The sequence below is a fragment of the Mastigoproctus giganteus genome, chromosome 9 (assembly GCF_048544385.1).
Source record: "Mastigoproctus giganteus isolate SK-2022 chromosome 9, ASM4854438v1, whole genome shotgun sequence".
In the NCBI taxonomy this organism is placed as follows: domain Eukaryota; kingdom Metazoa; phylum Arthropoda; class Arachnida; order Uropygi; family Thelyphonidae; genus Mastigoproctus; species Mastigoproctus giganteus.
Genome location: NC_143583.1, coordinates 51,381,946 through 51,401,478, shown reverse-complemented (window position 1 = coordinate 51,401,478; position 19,533 = coordinate 51,381,946). Strand labels below are relative to the sequence as shown.

At 38.4% G+C, this 19,533-nt stretch overlaps 1 protein-coding gene across 5 annotated transcripts in view; it reads right to left on the bottom strand.

Moving 5' to 3' along the window:
* LOC150080216 (histone-lysine N-methyltransferase 2C-like) overlaps positions 1-19,533 on the bottom strand; it is a 1,301,638-nt gene that overhangs the window by 812,970 nt on the left and 469,135 nt on the right. For all 5 annotated transcript variants that reach the window (XM_090381514.1, XM_090381519.1, XM_090381517.1 and 2 more), the window contains exon 28: positions 15,564-15,709. In XM_090381514.1, the coding sequence (XP_090237640.1) occupies positions 15,564-15,709 (146 nt within the window). The remainder of the gene's footprint in view (positions 1-15,563; positions 15,710-19,533) is intronic.

The window sequence follows — 19,533 nt, the reverse complement described above, 5'->3', positions numbered from 1 at the left end:
TTAAAAGTCAAGATAACTCCTGGTTTTAACAATTTTTCCATCCCTTCGCGCAGTGATTCTCTTGACGGCAATGACTCCCTGTGGTTTTAATTCAGAGCAGATTTCCTCCTCGGTTACGTCGAGAAGGTCCCACTCCGAAATGCCACCTCTCGATGAATTGAGTGTTCTGTGTGGTGTCACTGTTATAGGGATACCTCCGATTGATGTTACTCGGAGTAGATGTTCTGATTGCCTGTCATTTTTAGTTTCAATTAAGAGGTCTCCAGAACGGAGCCGCTTAACTGATTTGGGAGAACCTACTAACCCGTCTAACCCTTTTTGAATAAAAAAGGGCGACATTTTGCCAATCGGTTTTTCATTGGTGGAATGCATAATGAGAAATCTTGGGACAGGCCCTGATGATGATGTTTCAGTTCGCTGCCTCTTTGTCGCAATAATATTATCTGCCTCTCCGTCTATGTTTTCAGATAGGGACCGGGTTGGGGCCCCTGAAGGAATATGTTTATCAGGATTCATAGAGATTTTTAAATTTTTCAGTGCCCGGGCTCCCCACCCACCACGGAGCCCAAAGGGACGCCCACTACCCGGCATGCAATAAATGCGCTCGGGAGTGGGACGCCAGGGCTACCCAGACACTATACCCGCACCGCCGCCAGCCTGAATCCTGTCCCTCGGACCATGAGGGTAGGGGCGTGGCATTGACACGGCTGACCCTTGCAGGCGAACCTACTAGCCGATTGATCCTAGCCGGGCCTTCCAAGACCACCCGTCTTGTCCAAGCAGGGGCCAAAGTGGTGTATTGAAGCTGGGCCCCTCAACCACCAGGATCCCCCTTTCCGAATTTCCACGGGTCGCAGCGCACGGCAAACAGGCCGGATTCCATTGATGTAAGCCCGGAACCTAGGCTGTGGGCGTTGGATCCCAGTGATGCTAGTCTGGAAGTCCAGCAGCGTCACTGGGAGGTCCCCTCACCACGTCGAGGGAATTTTTTTTTTTTTAGAAGGAAGAGACAATGTGGAAGACAATGAAGAACAGACCATCCAGTATGAAAATGTGGACTGGTAAGGGCACTGATTAGAAGTTATCGTCGTTTAATCATTAGAATGGTTCTATTACAACTCAATATGGACAAAGAAATAGACAAATTTTAACTGAAAATTGAGGCATGAGAAAAGGGTGTGTCAAGATGGTGCTAAAAATTTTGATCAAAGAATGACAAAACTCCAAGTTTGTGAAGATGTTTTGAAAAAAATTTAAGAAGATCCAGACTTTGCTGTAATTACTTGCAATGAAAGCTGGTTGTTTTGGTACAACCCAGAAGCTAAAAGACAGTCAAGGTAATCGAAGACCAAACAAGAGAGATAAAAAAAAAAAAAAAAAACTGTAATGCCTACTAGGAGTTCTTATAATAATATTACAGCAAGAACCTAAACTTGCTGTATAGTGATGGGATTGTGGAAAAGTAATGGAAAATTACTGAAGTTTTGCAAACTGGAAAATTTCTAGAGAAATCATAGCCATAAGATATTACAAGTACATATAAAACAGTGCTTCTAAAAGTGTGGTACACCTTGGTAGTGTACAAAAGGATATCAAGGAGCACACAGAATAAAAGAAATTGCTAAAAATTGTCCCCAAGTTTTGTCAGATGAACTTTGACATAAAAAAATTATCTTGGAAAAGTAATTTTAATGCTACGTCCTGTGCAGTCGAAGAATTTTCAGCTCTTGATAATAACTTTTTTGAAAAATTTTACCCTTTTCTAACTTAACATATCAAATTGAGTTCATCAGTTTTTATAGTCCTAATAACATTCATTAGTTTATTTTTAATTCAATTACAAATTTGGGAAGTTATGACTCAATATTCAATGAGCCTTTCTAATGGTAATTTGGTGCAAATATCAAAATATCATATCTTGTAACTAGACATGTAGTGTAGTAGTGAAACTGTAGTCTTTTAATTATGGTAAACAAGTAGTTATATGTATAAAATGATACTGTTGCACATGGAAGATTACTGTACAAATTGGAGCAGTATGGCATTAAGGGCAAGTTGTTGCTATGGATAAAGGGCAGGTTGAGTGGTAATCCATGGACACCGCCTTCGTAGACTAATGTTATTAGTTGAGTCCAACAGGATTCGGTGTTCGGCCCCCTTGTTTTCTATATTTATCAATGATATTGATGAAGGTATATCAGGGTTAATGTCCAAGTTTGCAGACGATACAAAGGTTGGCAGAGTAGACTACTGCAATGGAATCTATAAATGTTGAGCAGATGGGCTGAAAGCTGGCAACAGAAGTTTAAAACTGACAAATGTTCACCAAGTGGACAGAAATCATGGGATACCTACCTAATAACAGGTAGGTGCACCTTTCACTAGAATAAGGGCAGTCACACGACAAGGCATCAGTCCACTAGTTCATGAAAGCGTTCCACAGGAATTTCGATCCATGCTTGCACCACTGTCCATAATTCCATTGCATTCCTGGGTGGAGAATCGAAAGACCTTTCCACAGCATCCCAAAGATGCTCCACGGGGTTCATGTCCGGTGAATGAGGAGGCCATTCTATGACCTCCCCATTCACAGTCTATGTGAATTACCATCGGATGTGAATGCAGTGACGCAGTGTACCTATAGACCTGACAAGTGGTGGGTTCATCCTCTAGCGAGAGGGGTAACAGCGTCGTGTTGCTCAGGAACCCTAATGAATTCTGTCGTTTTGGTAAAGTACTGCATATGAGTAACAATAACCCCAGAGTAAATAAAAAAAAAAAAAAAAAAAATCAGAGTAAAGCACCAACTGTGTGGCACTACACTCAGGGTAGTGGAAAATGAAAGGGACCTGGATGTAGTTGTGCAGATATGAAATTTTCTGAGCAGTGCAGAATGCCTGTAAGAGTGGCTCATAGTGTCTTATCAATTACAGGAATTTTGCTAGCAGGAATAAGGAGGTGATTGTCCCCTTGAATAAGGAAATGGTCAGGCCACACCTCAAGTACTGCATACAGGTCTGGATGCCTCATTTTAGGAAGGATGTAGAGGTGCTGGAACGAGCACAGAGAAGTGCAATGAGATTGGTGAATGGAACAGGGGGTTGCTGTTACCAAGAAAGGATAAAGTTCTGCCAACTGCAACACCTAGAGACTAGGCACCTGCAAGGTGATATAACTGAGGTGTGTGTGTGAGGCCTTGAATGGTTTGAGCAAGCTCAATGCTGATGGGATTCTCTCTTACTCAGCTTATGCACCCGAGGGGACAAATTTGAATTTAGGAAAGAATTGTAGAATGGATGTGAGGAAATCTGCCTTTAGGCAGTGGGGTGGTTGAGAATTGGAACGAATTTTTGTTGTAACGGCAAATTTGAGTTGCATAGAGTCGATAAAAACGTGAAAGTCAACTCAGCATATTACCAGACTGAAGTTCAACAGCCGTTGTTTGAACGTGAAATATCCACACTGTATGGTTCTGATGTTGAAAATGTCTGGGTGCACCAGGATAAGGCGTCCAGCCACGTGTCATGTTCCAGCCATGCTTTTTTTTTTTTTTTTTTTTTTTTTTTTTTTGCGAAGAATGGAAGCGGCGACAAGTATTCGTTCGATCCCATTTGAAGATATACCTGTTAAATCACCTGACACCATATCCATGAATTTTTGCACATTCACACTTTTGTTATGCCATGCGATAGTCCATGAGCAAGGAAAACAAACAGAACGCAACTGGTGGCGGCAGCACGGAATTTCGTAGTTTTAAAGGACTGTCAAAATCGTTATCAAAAGGCTGAATCAACCCTCCGTATAAGCTTGCTTTCTTGCATAATATGCCTCTACTAATACTAATTCTAATATACACACACACATTTTTTTGTTGTTGTTTTCAGATACAAATGTTTTATTATCCAGTAAGGCCATAATTAATTTATAACTTTAGGTATGTAATAGTATACTGAAACATAAATTTGATAGCATTATATGTATGTAAGTAGGAAGTGAAAAATGTTTTGCTGGAAAACGGTATCAAGGGTCCATTGGTCTGACAAAGTAACCTAATTACGTGATAAAAGAGATGATATTCACATCAGCATTACTAGTACACATCATTAACATTCCACAGCAAAACCAAAATCAGCCAAGAATGGTTTTTGAAGTTACCGCCATGTGGTTACAAATGCACATCGGTGTCATTTTAGTCTCGGTAGATGAAATTCAAAATGTAAGTTGATAATATATTAAAAATAGCACTTTTGTATACATAAATTTAAGAAAATCAAAACCAATTTGAACCCAAAAGAATGTGAGCCCAAATTATTAAGACAGGTTATATCAAAAGTAGGAAAGTAAAAACAAAATTAAGAAAGCATAAAATAAAAAAAGGACAAATACGAACATGACAATAGTAATATAGGTATAGTCAGTCCTCGTATAACAAGTGTTTACACTACACAAATTCGATCGTACACGATTTATAAATATGGGAACGATATCTTATATAACATGAACCAAATTCGCTTATGCACGATTCGCCTTTGTATTTACAAGAAATGACAGTCGAACGCGGAATCACCCCAACGGAATGCAACATGATATGAATGAAGAGAAGATTCTGAAAATGTATTTATGTGTTTTATATCAGTGAAGGGGAAACACATTTCACCATAATAACGTAAAAAGCAACATAATTCCAGCTATCAGTATAATCACAAATGCAATCAGATCGAGTTTACTACTAGTTTATAAGATTCCACTAGCAGAAACGCAACTGGAAATTGTTAATTGTTTTATGGTAGTAACCCGTAGAAATGTGCTTTAGCAAAATGTCAGGTGTTTATTCAGTTGCTACACACGTGCGCAGCTTTGTTTATGTGTATCAAGCGTGCCTCCTTGTTTTGTAATTGTGCTTTATTCCCTAAAAAATGAGTAAAATACTTAAAAGGTGTGAAAAGGAAGCGTCCTGGTGAAGACCCTGCAGATTCAGAGAAAAAAAAAAGCAATATCGATAAACAGAGGCGTACTGGATCAAAAATTCTTACCCTGGAAAATTTGTAGTGGCCTTGTACTAGCGTTTATGGCCAAAATCACACTGGGGTTTCCCCGGTAAGGCTTATGGCCAGTCCGCCTCTGTCAATAGAGAAAAAATATGAAATTGTGAAACGCTTTGAGCGAAATGGAAGACCATGTGATATTGCACGTGCTACAGACCTAAATGAGGCAATGCCGAGAATTAGAAAGAATGCAGAGAAAATAAAAACAACTTTCACAGCAGGAACAACTCAAAGTGTAATTAAAATCCATTAGATTAAGACACAAAGAACTGGAAGAAATGGAACGGCTGTCATCTGTTTGAATAGAAAATCAAACAAAGTACAAGTTTGCTTACGATAGAAGCAAAAGCATTAGCAATATTTTATTACGTAATAGATGGAAGTTTGTTCCAGCAATCAATCACCCACTGGCTCAAGGCAAACTTCCGCACATCTATCCTACAACTGTCTTTCCTCAATTTGAATTTATGCCCTCTCAGGCGATTATTCTGGGCAAGAGGAAGAATCCCAACAGCACTGATCATGCTAAAGCCATTCAAGGCTTTATAAACCTCAATCAGATCACCTCACAGGTGTCTAGTCTCCAGACACTAATTTGCAAAGCTTAAGCCTTTCTTCATAAGAGCAAACCTTTGTTCCATTCACTAATCTATCTGTCCTTCTCTGTACTCATTTCAGCAGCTCTACATCCTTCTTAAAATGAGGCCTCCAGACCTCATTTTAAGAAGTGGCCTTATACAAGGGGATAATCAGCTACTTATCACTGCTAAAAAAATTCCTGTATATCACTGACGAGACACATTAGCTACTCTTGCAGACGGTCTGCACTGCTCAGAAAACTTCATATCTGCCTGCACAATTACCACAAGGTCCTTTTAATTCTCTACCACTATGAGTGTAGTACCACACAGTTAATGCATTACTGTGGGGCTACTGCTTCCCATATGCAGTATTTTACATTTGTCGAGTTTAAACTTCAGCTGCCACCTCTCAGCCTATCTGCTCACCTTTTCTAGATTGTGTTTCAATAGCATACTGCCATTAGTGTCATTAACAACACTGCAGGCATTCGTATCATCTGCAAACTTGGATATTAAGTCTAATATGCCATCATCAATAAATACAGAAAAAAAAAAAAAAAAAAAAAAAAAAAAAATGGACCCATCAATGAAGAATTGGGGACTCAACTAATAACATTAGTCCACAAAGAGCAATGTCCATTGATTACCACTCTCTGTCTTTTCCCACTGAACCATCCCTTTATCCATAGCAGCAATTTGCCTCCAATGCCGCACTGCTCCAATTTGTGCAGCAGTCTTCCATGTGCAACAGTATCAAAAGCCTTTCTAAGACCCAAATATATGATATAAAAATTATTCTTTGCATCCAGTTCCTTTTTGACCACATCATAATATCCAATCAAATTGGTCAGACAAGACTTCCCCTTAACAAACCCATGCTGTGTACAAGCCAGAACTCAAGTCTTGTTTAAATGATCCTGCAGTGCTTCTTTAACCAATGCATCCATTAATTTCCCTGGAACAGAAGTTAAACTAACAAGTCTGTAATTATTTGTCACGTTTGTGAATTGTGGTCACATTTGCACATCTCCAATCCATCGTACCTCTCATCCAAGTCCAAGGAAGCTCTCATAATTATGGCTAAGGGTTTGCTAGCGTCCTTTGCTGATTTCTTTAATATAACTGGATAGATACCATCGACGGCAGGTGTCTTTCTTATGTTTATATTCAACAATTTCTCCTCCACTTTGCTCTCAGTTATTACAAAATCATTTAGCTCACTGCCACAGTTTAATTCATCTCTGGCATTCCCCTTCCTCAATAACTGCTCATGTGCAAATGTAGATGCAAAATACTCATTTAGTTTGTTAGCTACCTGAGCACCTACTTTCTATTCTACAACTGTCTTTCCTCAATATGATTCGATGCCCAGATGGTTCTTAATATGAGCAAGCGGAAGTATCCCGTCAGCATTCAGCCTGCTCAAACGATTCAAGGCCTTATACACCTCGATCAGATCACCTCCCAAGTGTCTGGTCCCAGATGCTGAAACTTGCAGAACTTACTTAAGCCTTTCGTCTTAAGCGCACACCTTTGTTCGTCTCACCGATCTTCCTTAACAATCTTGCTGCCCTTCTCTGTACTCGTTCTAGCAACTCTACGTCCTTCCTAAAATTATGCCTCCAGACCTATACGCAGTACTCAAGGTGTGGCCTAACCATTGCCTTATACAAAGGGATAATCACCTCCTTGTGTTTGCTAGCAAAATTCCTATATATCATTGATAAAACTTCATGTCCTGCTTTGGCAGCCCATCTGCCCTACTCAGAGAACCTCATATCTGACAGAACAATTACCCCCAAGTCGTTTTCATTCTCAACCTCCCTGAGTGTAGTACCCCACAGTTGGTACGTTTCTCTTGGGTGCATTTGTCAATATTAAACTTCAGTTGCCATTTCTCAGTCCATCTGCCTAAATTTTCTAGATCCTGTTTCAGAAGCATACTTTCTTTACTGTCATTAACAACCCTGCCAACCTTTGTATAATCTGCAAACTTGGACATTAAGCCTGATATACCTTCATCGATATAACAAAACAACATGGCCCGGCGCCAAACCCTGGGGAACTCCACTAATAATATTTTTCCATTTATTACCACTCTCTGCCATTTCCCACTGCACCATCTCTTTATTCATTGCAGCAAATTGCCCTTAATGCCATACCACTCCAATTAGTACAGCAGTCTTCCATGCGCAACAGTATCAAAAGTTTTTCTGAAATCTAAGTATATGTTATCAAACTTATTTTTTGCATCGAGTTCCTTTGTGACCACATTGTAGTAGCCAATCAAATTGGTCAGACAAGACTTCCCCTTAACAAACCCACACTATGTCTGCAGTCTTGTCTAGGCGCTCCTGTATGACCTTTTTAACCAGTGACTGCACTATTTTTCTTGGAACAGAAGTTAATCTAACAGGTCTATAATTATTTGCATCACCCTTTGCACCCTTTTTGTGAATTGGGGATACATTTGCACACCTCCGATCCATGGGGACCTACCCTGACTCTAAGGATGCTCTCATAATTATTGCTAAGGGTTTGCTAACTTCCCTCGCTGACCCCTTCAATATAACTGGATATATTCCATCCACCCCGGGTGCCTCTTTTGTGTTTGACTTCAACAATTTCTCCTCCAGTTTGCTCTCAGTTATTACAAAATCACTTAGCTCCATGTTAGAGTTTTAGACTCCTTCTGTGGGAATATAGATGCAAAATACTCATTCATTTATTTTATCAGCTACCTGAGCATGATCATCAATAGTCAAACCAGCTATGTTAAGTAGACCAATCTGATTCATCCCGTTCCTTCTAGAGTTTAGATAAGTAAAGAAGTCTTTGTTGTTTTTCTTTGCATCCTTTGCCAAGGATTTCTCGCAATTTGCCTTCACCTGCCTAACCTCCTTTGTGACTTGAATACAGATTAGATTATATGTGGCACAGGCTTCTGTGTTGCCTGATAATTTATATGCATTTTCAGTCACTGCACGTGCTTCATTAATTCATCTGACATTTAAGAATGAACCTTGAACAGTATATCTTAGTTGGTATGAAAAGCCTAATAGCCACCAAGATTAAGTCCCTGAAGGCTTCCCATTTAGAATTCACCATTGGTAACATCATCAATTGATTCCACTGTATAGAATTTCAAAACTGGGAGAGACCACTGCAGTCACCTTTATGAAAACAAAAACCCTTCCCTTTACCCTTGATGGTAGTTACATCTTTAAGTAAATCCCACATCAGTACACTGTGATCACTGTCACCTAGTGGTTCTTTTTTCTGAAAATTCTTAAAGCATTAATAATCACTTCGGATAATCAGATCAAACATATTACTCCCTCTGGTCACCCCTCGAATATGTTGCTAGAGAAAACAATCCTCCAATAAATTTACAAAAGTCTTGCTAGCATGCGAATGACCAACCCACAAGTTCCAGTCAATATCTGGAAAGTTAAAATCCTCCATTACAAGACATTCTGATTTACTGGCCAACTATTTCTCTGCACAACTGTTTGTTGTAGTCATCAGTCATTAGGCCTATAAACACTCCTACTCTCACTTTCCCTTTCCCAGTGTTCATGTCACACCAAACAGACTCAACATTACACTGTCCACCCATGGCAACTGGATGCACTTCCTTAAATTTTATGTCTTTCTTAACTAACAGCATAACACCTCCTTCCTTCCTACCCTGTCTATCCTTTTTGTACATACTGTTCTCCCCAAATTCCAATTCTGCACTGCTTATATTACATGCACCTGTTCTTACTCTTAGTTACCCTAACACAGCCTACGTATTTACTTGTTCCATGATGGCTCCCAGCAGCTCTTGAAATCCGCAGTAACTCTCTCTCTCTCTCTCTCTCTCTCTCTCTCTCTCTCTCTCTCTCTCTCTCTCTCTCTCTGCACATAACAATAGAAGCAGTGCAAGAATGACTTTTACTCTGCCTGTGGCTACTGTGAATATTTTAGTCTGTGAATCCCCAAAAGCTAGCAGTTTTCCGACCCATCTAACACTGCCTCGATAGCATCAGCAAATATTCTTGCACCCCTTTCTATTTAAGTATATGCCATCCCTGTAAAAGCAGACTCTCCTGTTAGCAAAGCAGAGACCATGCTTAAAAAAAATTCTACCCCATGAGCCTTGCACAATCTCTCCAGGCTGAATTGATTGACAAGGGTCTCATCATATACTCCCTCCTATCATATAGTATTGAATGATAAATCAGTTCCACAAATACATTACACCTTAAGTTAAAGTTAAATATTAACTTAATTTAACCCAGTTGGGCAAATTGCTACCTATAAATTCTGTGTGGAGCTGTCAAACTTAACTGCCAAAAGCAAACAGGCTGTTCTTAATAATTCACAACAGAAAGACAGAGGTCCATCAAATTAAGTCTGCAATTTACCAGATTTATTCACAAAGTAATATAATTTCTGAAATGAGGGTATTAAATATTTGTATTATAACACTTGATGGTAAAAAGTATAAACCTGCAATAAAACTTTATTTTAATTTCTTTACCATATGTAAAAAGAGCTTACATTCAAGTTTTACCACATTAACTTATTTTGACATTCACAACTATCTCTGTACTTGTGTCTCATTTGTCTTTCGTAACTGCAATTGACAAATTAACATTAGCAGAGGCACATGATGCAAGAAAGCAAGCTTATGTAATGATGTCAAAAAAGAACAAAAAAAAACGCTCTCATTTCACCCCTCCCGTTCGTTCCAATTACCTGTCCAGCTCAGCCTTAAATTTATTTAGGCTATCAATGTCCACAACAAAGGATGGAAGTTTGTTCCACCAACCAACTACCCGCTGGCTAAAGGCAAACTTCCATACATCTATCTTTCCTCAATTTGAATTTATGCCCTCTCAGGTGATTATTCTGACTGCAAGAGGAAGAATCCATTAGCATTGAGCATGCTCAAACCATTCAAGGCTTTATACACTTCAATCAGATCACCTTGCAGGTGCCTGATCTCCAGACACTGTAATTTTCTTGTTGTTTGTTTGTTATTTTGGTTTTTAAGAGCATTAGCAACTAAGGCCATATTGCTCCGGGAATATGGGGTGGTCATTTCCTGACCTTTCCACATCTGCCGTATTTGGTGGTGATGGGCTCGAACCCCGTTGTAATCAAGAAGCGTGTGCTATGAACTGCTGCTCCTTCCCACCTGGCTACGGATGTGCCACTGTAATTTGCAAAATTTAAGCCTTTCTTCGTAAGAGCATCCCTTTGTTCCATTCACTAATCTGGTTGCACTTCTCTGTACCTATCTATTGCTTTATACAAGGGGATAATCACCTCCTTTATGCCTGCTAGAAAAATTCCTGTATATTATTGACAAGACACCATGTGCTACTCTTGCAGACCATCTGCACTGCTCAGAAAACTTCATATCTGCTTGCACAATTACCTCCAGTTTCTTTTCGTTCTCTACCATTGTCAGTTGTTACCACAGAGGTTGATACCACTGTCTCTACCACAGAGTTGATACATTATTCTGGGGTTACTGTTTCCCATATGTAGTATTTTATACCTGTCAATGTTAAACTTCATTTGCCACCTCTCAGCCCATCTGCTCAACTTTTCTAGATTCTGTTGCAGCAGCAGCGTACTGTCATTAGTGTCCTTAACAACCCTGCCAACTTTTGTATTGTCGGCAAACTTGGACATTAAGCAAGATGAGCAGGGGCCCATTGATTACCACTGTCTTCTCCCAATCAACCATCCCTTTGTCTATAGCAGCAATTTGCCTCCAATGCCACACTGCTCCAATTTGTTCAGAAGTCTTCCATGTGCAACAGTATCAAAAGCCTTTCTATGATCCAAATATATGATATCAAAGTTATTCCCTGCATCCAGTTCCTTTCTGACCACATAGTATCCAATCAAATTGGTCAGGCAAGACTTTCCCTTAACAAAACCATGCTGTGTCTGAGCTATAACTGAAGTCTTGTCTAGATGATTCTGCAGTGCTTCTTTAACCAGTGCTTCCATTAATTTTCCTGGAACAGAAGTTAAACTAACTGGTCTATAATTACTTGCGTCAGCCTTTGATCCTTTGTGAATTGGGGTCACATTTGCACATCTCCAGTCCATGGTTACCTCCCCTGAGTCCAAAGAAGCTCTCATAATTATGGCTAAGGGTTTGCTTACTTCCTTTGCTGCCTCCTTTAATATAACTGGATAGATGTCATTCACCCCGGGTGCCTTATTTATGTTAATCTTCAACAATATCTCCTCCACTTTTACTCTCAGTTATTACAAAATCATCTAGCTCACTGGTAGAGTTTAACTTACCTCTGGCATTCCCCCTCCCTGAATAACTCCTCATGTATGAATGTAGATGCAAAATACTCATTTAGTTTGTTAGCCACCTGAGTACGATCATCAACAGTTGAACCACCAATATCCAGTGGACCAATCTGATTAATCCCTTTCCTACTAGAGTTTACACGGGTAAATAACTCTTTGCTGTTTTTCTTTGCATCCTTTTCCAAAGATTTCTTATAAGCTGCCTTTGCCTGCCTCCTTTGTAACTTGGTTACAGACCAGCTTATTTCTATCATAGGCTTCCGTGTCACCCATTAATTCATATGTATCCCATGCATTTTTCTTCTCTGTGTCATGTGTCTCATTAGTTCATCTGACATCCGTTTAGGCCTAAACCTTGAACAATATTTCTTAGTTGGTATGTAAAGCCTAGTAGCTTCCAAATAAATTCTTTGAATTCTTCCCATTTTGAATTTGCTGTTGGTAATATCATCAGTTGGTCCCACAGTATAGAATTATACTGTCTCAGACCACCATAGTCGCCTTTACGAAAGCAAAAACCCTTCCCTTTACCCCTGATGGTAGTTATCTCTTTGAGTAAATCCCACTTCAGCACACTGTGATCACTGCCACCTAGTGGTTCCTTTATCTGCAGATTCTTAATGCATGAAGATTCACTACTGATAATCAGATCAAGAGTATTACTCCCTCTAGTTGCCTCCTGAACGTGCTGATGTAGAAAACAATCATCCAATAAATGCACAAAAGCCTTGCTAGCGTGTGAGTGACCAACTCACAAATTCCAGTCAATAACTGGGAAATTAAAACCCCCCATTATAAGACTCACTGATTTACTGGCCCACTCTATTTCCCTGTACAGTTTCTTATATACTCAGAGTCATTAGGCCTATAACAGACTCCTATTCTCAATTTTGATATCCCAATGCTTATGTCACACCAAGCTGACTCGATACTGCAGTGTCCAGCGATGTCAACTTGATTCACTTCCTTGGATTTTATGTGTTTCTTAACTAATAGCATAACCCCTCCTTCCTTTCTATCCTGTCTATCTTTCCTGTACACATTGTACTCCCCAAATTCCAGTTCTGCATTCCTTATATCTGTGTGACACCACGTCTCTGATATCCCAACAATATCTGCCTTTGAAGTTTTGAGCAATACCTCAAATTCATCAAATTTATTTACCAAACTCCTAACGTTGGTGTATACACAAGTATACATGCATCTGTTCCTATTCTTAACTGCCCTAACACAACCCATGTGTTTACTTGTACACAATGACTCCCAGCAGTCTCTGAAATACCCTGCACATTGTTTTCCAGGCTGCTGCTCATTTAAATAGAAGCAGTGCAAGAATCTCTTTCACCTCTGCCAGTGGCTACCGTTAATCTATTAGTCCTTGTATCCCCCCCACGCTAGCAGTTTTCTGACCCACTTAACACTGCTTCTATAGTATCAGCAAATATTCTTCCAACCTTTCTATTTCCATTGTCCATTTCAGCTCTTTAGTTTTGATAATAATATCCTTTACTTGTGTTTGCTGCATAATCCATGTATTTCTCTTTTTATCCACCAGTCTGATTCCTAATATAATTCGTTCCATTCTTCAATGTGTAGTTTTCAGTTTCATTTCCATAAGTCGTGGTGAGGAGCATACACGGGTTCATTATTTTACATTTCAGATTAGGTATTATAATGCAATAACAAAGGAATTAGAGACAAAAAATAATTTTGATATCATATACTTGGATTTCAGGAAAACTTTCAATACTGCTGCATATAAAAGACTATTGTATAAATTGGAGCAATACAGCAGCATCAAGGGCAAATTACTGCTATGTTTCAAAGGATGGCTGAGTGGAAGACTAAGAGTGATTAATAATGGACACTGCTCTTTGTGAGCTAATGTTATTAAGGGAGTCTTTAATAACATTAGCTCACAAATTTACTTTCATTATTAATAATAATAATGAAAGTATGTTATTCTTAATGGCTAAGTTTTCAGATGATACAAAGGTTGGCAGTATGATTAATGACAGTAATCAAGGGTCAGCTACTGTAAGAACTGGACTGAGAAATGGCAGATGAAGTTTAACCTTGACAAATCCAGGATACTGCATATGGGTAGCAGTAATCGCAGATTAACACACTGTGTGGTACCAAATCGTAATGGGGGGAAAAAAATGGGGTAATTATGCAGTCAGATATAAAGTTCTCTGAGCAGTGCAGACAGGATGCAAGGAGCTCATGGAGTTTTGTTTGTTGTTTGTGTGTTATTTAGGAGCATTAGCAACTAAGGCCATATTGCTCTGGGAATATGCGGTGGTCATTCCCTGACTTTCCACATCCTCTGTATTTGGTGGTGACAGGCTCGAACCCCGGTCTAATCAAGAAGCATATGATACACACTGCTGCTCCTTCCCACCTGGCTACGGAGGCACCCATGGAGTTTTGTCAATGATATATAGGAACTTTGCTAGCAGTGATAAGGTGATTACCCCATTGTACAAGGCAATGATTAGACTACATGTTGACTACTTGGTTTTTTTTTTTTTTTTTTTTTTTTTAAGGAGCATTAGCAACTAAGGCCATATTGCTTCAGGGATATGCAGTGGTCATTCCCTGGCCTTTCCGCATCCTCCATATTTGGTGGTAATGGGCTCGAACCCCAGTCTAATCAAGAAGTATGTGCTAAGCACTGCTGCTCCTGCCCACCATGCAAGTCTGGAGACCTCAGAGTAAGGACATGGATCCGCTGGAAAACAGGTGCAGAGAAGGGCAATGAGATTAGTGAAGGTAACAAAAGGGCGATCTCACAAAGAAAGGCTTCATTTCTGCAACTGCAGCATCTGGAGACGAAGTACCTGCTCGGTAATCAGATTGAGATGTTTAAGGCTTTGGTTGATTGAACAAGCTAAACATTGATAGTATTCTTTTTCTTGCTCAGACTACACATGCAAGAGTGTAAAAATTCGAATTGAGGAAGAATGGTTTCAGTATAAATAATGAAGTTTCCCAGGATTGTTAGAACTGTTGTTGTGGAAGTAGGTAGTTTGAATAAATTCAAGGAAGAACTAAATAAATTATTGGAGGGGCTGGGCAGGTGATGAGATTTTTTTTTTTTTTTTTTTTTGCTAAAAGTTTATAAGCTTGCTTTCTTGCATCATTTACCACTACTAAGGCTAATTCTAAGTTGAGAGAGGGTGTCATCTCTGAGCTATAGTAGTTTGAACATTGCACTGAAAATGAAAACCTGCAGAATCAGGTTTTTTTAGCTAACTGAACAATTATAGTAAATTGTTTAAATTCTGATTTTAACAGTTTTTGCTGTTTTTGGAAAAAGAAGAGACAAAAAAAATTATGTTTTTGCAATAAGATTAAGAAATTTCATGGTTCAAACTCAAAATATAACAATGAGATACAGAAGGAGTCAAAGTTTGTCAAAAAACTTATTTATTCTCTATCATAAATTCCAGAAAGTTGCAAATTAATAATTTCAGTTTAAACCAACTATAAAAAAATTAAAATAATACTAAATGATCTAAGGGCACAAAAATTTGCTCAGCCCAGGTTTTAAAATCAGCTCTGAATTTCTTATTTTTTTTTAATTTAACAAAACACTCACCTGAAGGTAGGATGGATAACTGTCTTCCAATGGATTTTTTTTTTTCACTCGTCTCCTTCGTTTTGGTTTATCCTGTCCTGTATCACCAAGTTCTAACAAGCCAGTAAGCGGAATATCCCCAAAAAATGAAGCCTCTAAACCAACCTCTACAAAAAAAAAAATAAAATAAAATAAATATAACTTCAAGAACAAGAGTGCATCAAATATTTCATTAATAAAATCAAAATTTAGCATCAAATATTCCATTACAAAAATCAAAATTTAGTGACAAATATTCCATAACTAAAATTAAAAATTAGTGACAAATATTCCATCAACCCTTAAACCATGGAACAAACTCTGTCACATGGTATCTGGCAGACACCATTTTTTTTTTTTTAAATAAAATTTAAATTTTTTTTGTTGAATTGAAAATGCTCTTTTATAATTAGGATTTAAATAATTTATCCCAATTTTCACTGTCTGAAATTTTTTGAGTTGTGTGCATATTTTCACTCTTCTTCAATTATACCCTTCCAATTTCAGTTTTTAACTAGCAAATCTCCCCTTCCCCTTGGAAATAAAATACTCATCAGGGTCAAATGAGCAAAATTATAATGTCACTAATGTTATTGAATATTATGATTGCTTGGATGTGTGATGTTTGTGTTAGTCCACCAATTCTTGAGGGAGGGGGAGTTTCTGTCAGGTGCCAAATAAAAATTTAACCTTCCATAAAATGAGAAAATAGAAACAAAAAGTATAGTGTCATCATTTAAAGCATATTAATTGGAAAAGGCATAAAGAAAGATTTTATTCCCAGGACATCATGGGCTTTCCTAGCTGCCTGTTTACACTGTTCAGAAAACTTCATATCTGCCCATATTGTAACTCCCAGATTCCTTTCATCTTCTACTTTTTAATTCAACACCATAAAGTGCATAATTTTTTGGGGTTGCTATTCCCCAAGTGTGATCTTGCATTTAGCAGCATTAAAACATAGCTGTCACATCTCTGACCATCTTTCAAGCCTTGTCACATCATCCTGAAGGAGTGCTGCTTTTGATCATTAACTACTCTAGCAATCTTTACATTGTCTGCAAATTTTTACATCATGCCTTCTATCCCTTCGTTGATGTCCTTTATGAAAATAAGAAACAACAGTAGTCCAAGAACCAATCCTTGGAGACTTCACTCCTGATGTTACACCAATCTGAAGAATATCTATTAATCACAACCCACTACCTTCTGCCTTACAGCCACCCACATCCATCTTAGAATTTTTACAGTAATCCCAACCTGTTCAAGCTTACACATTAACCTCTCACAAGGGTTAATGTGTGAAGTCAAATGCTTTGCTAAAATCCAAAACTATGTTGAAATTGTTCCTTACATCCAGCACATGAATAACTGTGTCAAAATAGCTTATTAAGTAGTTAAGCATGATTTTCCCTTAACAAAACCATGGTGTGTGTGTTATTCAGAATGCCATATCAATCTAAATGTCCCTGGATTGCACTCTTAATCATTGCATCTATGATTTTCCCTACCAATGAAGTCAGACTGACCGGCCTTTAGTTACTAACTTCAATTTTAGAACCATCTTTATGTATCTGAGACATGGTGACATTTCTCCAATCCAAAGGATTCTCTCCTGAGTCCAACAATGCCACCATAATTAACTTCAGTGGTACAATACACTCACTGGTGGCCTTCCTCAAAATTACTGAGTCAACAAATATCTTCTTTCGTCTTTTCAACCTTCAACCCATGCACAGTACGAAGTACTATAGGTTCTAATACCTCTCGTGTTTGGGGTTTCATATAAAAAAAAAAAAAAAAAAAAGGTCATCAACACAAGGAGCCTCATTTGCCTTTACGCTTGAAAGTTTTTCTAATAAATAGTCGTCTGTAATTTCAAAATCACTAATTCCATATGGCTCTACCTCACTTGCACAGCCTCTTAAGAGCTCAGCATGATGGCTCTTTCTTCAGTAAAGACAGATGCAAAAGACCTGTTCCATTCATCCGCAACGTCAACTGGGTTGGCTAAGCCTTTCCCACACCCAGTGCACAAGGGTCTGGATCTGATTAGCTTTTTTTTTCCTTGTATACACATACATGAAAAATTCCGTGTCCCCATTATTTGCTTTCTTAGCCAGTGCTTTCTCATAAGCTGCCTTGACCTCCTAACCATATCTGTATTATTACAGTTAAGGTTACTATTACAAATCAAACTGTAGCTGTTGTAGGCTTCAGTACTTTTCATCACCCAGTAACTGTCCCATGATATCTTTTTCTGCTCTATTTCACCAGCCAACTCTGCATTCATCCACTTCAGCATCCTCCTTCTGAAATATTTTGTTAATGCCATGTATGCATTCACGGGCTCTGTGATTTTTGCTTTAACAGTATTCCACAATTCAAGTGCATTTGCCCTCACTTTGCAATTTGCCCAATTAACAGATGCCTTATAGCTTTAAACTGCCAAAGTCCCCTCTTCTGAAAATAAAACCTGTGCCTTTACCTTTAACTACTGCAGCATCTTCCAACTGACAACTGTGTGATCACTACCTGCCCCTGGTTCTTGTCTTTTAAGCCCTGCAAAGCATCTAATTGATGAGTAATGATGAGGTCACGAATATTCTCACTCCTGGTATTATTTCTGAAATGCTAGAACAAATATAATGATTTATTTTGTTTAGAAAAAAATTTTCCCCAAGGTCAGTTCCCCTCCCACTTATTCTTGAGGTGAGTGCAAGCATTACTTCTATGGGGGGGCACAAATTCAAATTGATGTGCGGAAGTTTGCCTTTAGCCAATTGGTGATTGATTGCTGGAACAACCTTCCATCTGTTGCTGTGGAAGCTGATAGTTTAAATAAATCCAAGGAAAAACTAGACAAAGTATTGGAGGGAATGAATAAATGAAATGGGAGGGTGTTTTTGTTTTGTTTTTTGTATAAGCTTGCTTTTTTGCACCATTTACCACTGCTAATGCTAATTCCAACTCCTAGGAGTTAGAATTAGAATTTTAACAAAACACCTTATGTTTATTTTGCCTAAAGTAGGGAAAAAATTTCCTGTGTTTCTTCTGCCTACAGATGTCCAATTTCCATCTTTTTGCAACTGAAAATCTGGCTGCTATATACTTTATATGCATAGACTTTAGCATATCTTGACAATCTGAAAACATGAGAATGATTGAAAAACAGCTTCAGGGTATGCTTAACAGAATTTCAAATGGGCTGCAGAAAATGGTTTTCGCATATCAGCTGAAAAAACATTGCAGTTCATTTATGTAGAAGACAATTTCAATCCTGATCCAGTTCTAAAACTGAGTGATTATGTGATACTTAATCATACAATTGCCTAATGCACAATGGATTGACCATTCCTAAATATCAAAAATCTTAGGTCTGTTTCAAGAAAATAAACCCTAAAAATATTATCAGTTACTTTGTAGTATTCTATAGATAATCATACTTTTCTTCAGTTATAGTATCATATAGTAAGATCACGGTTAAATTATTACTTTCCATTTTATAACTCTGCTAAACATTGTGCCTTGATTTGGATAGATCTTTATTCATTACAGTGGCTCTCTACTGCCCTTGGACCCTACACACATCCCCTTTCCAAAGTCACTATGCTGTGGCTCATGACCCTTTGTTCTCTCTCTCTCTCTTCTCTCTCTGATACCAAATTTTACTACTGACTTATGCTATCAAAATCAAAAGTCAATCCATGCATCCAGCTTGGAGGTATGTATTTACTCTAATTTGGAGAACTTGCATGCTGCTTATTAATTGGTGAATTGGCCACCTTATCGATTCACTGATGGATAGGCACAGCACTCATTTCCTGATAGCTTGCAGCTATATCTTTCTAAATTAGCCATAACAGCTACTTCTAACTTTCCTCCCTGGGCTTTCTCTCCCTCCAATGTGACCTTCAAAAAAGGGGGGTAAACAACAAACAGCTTCAAAAAT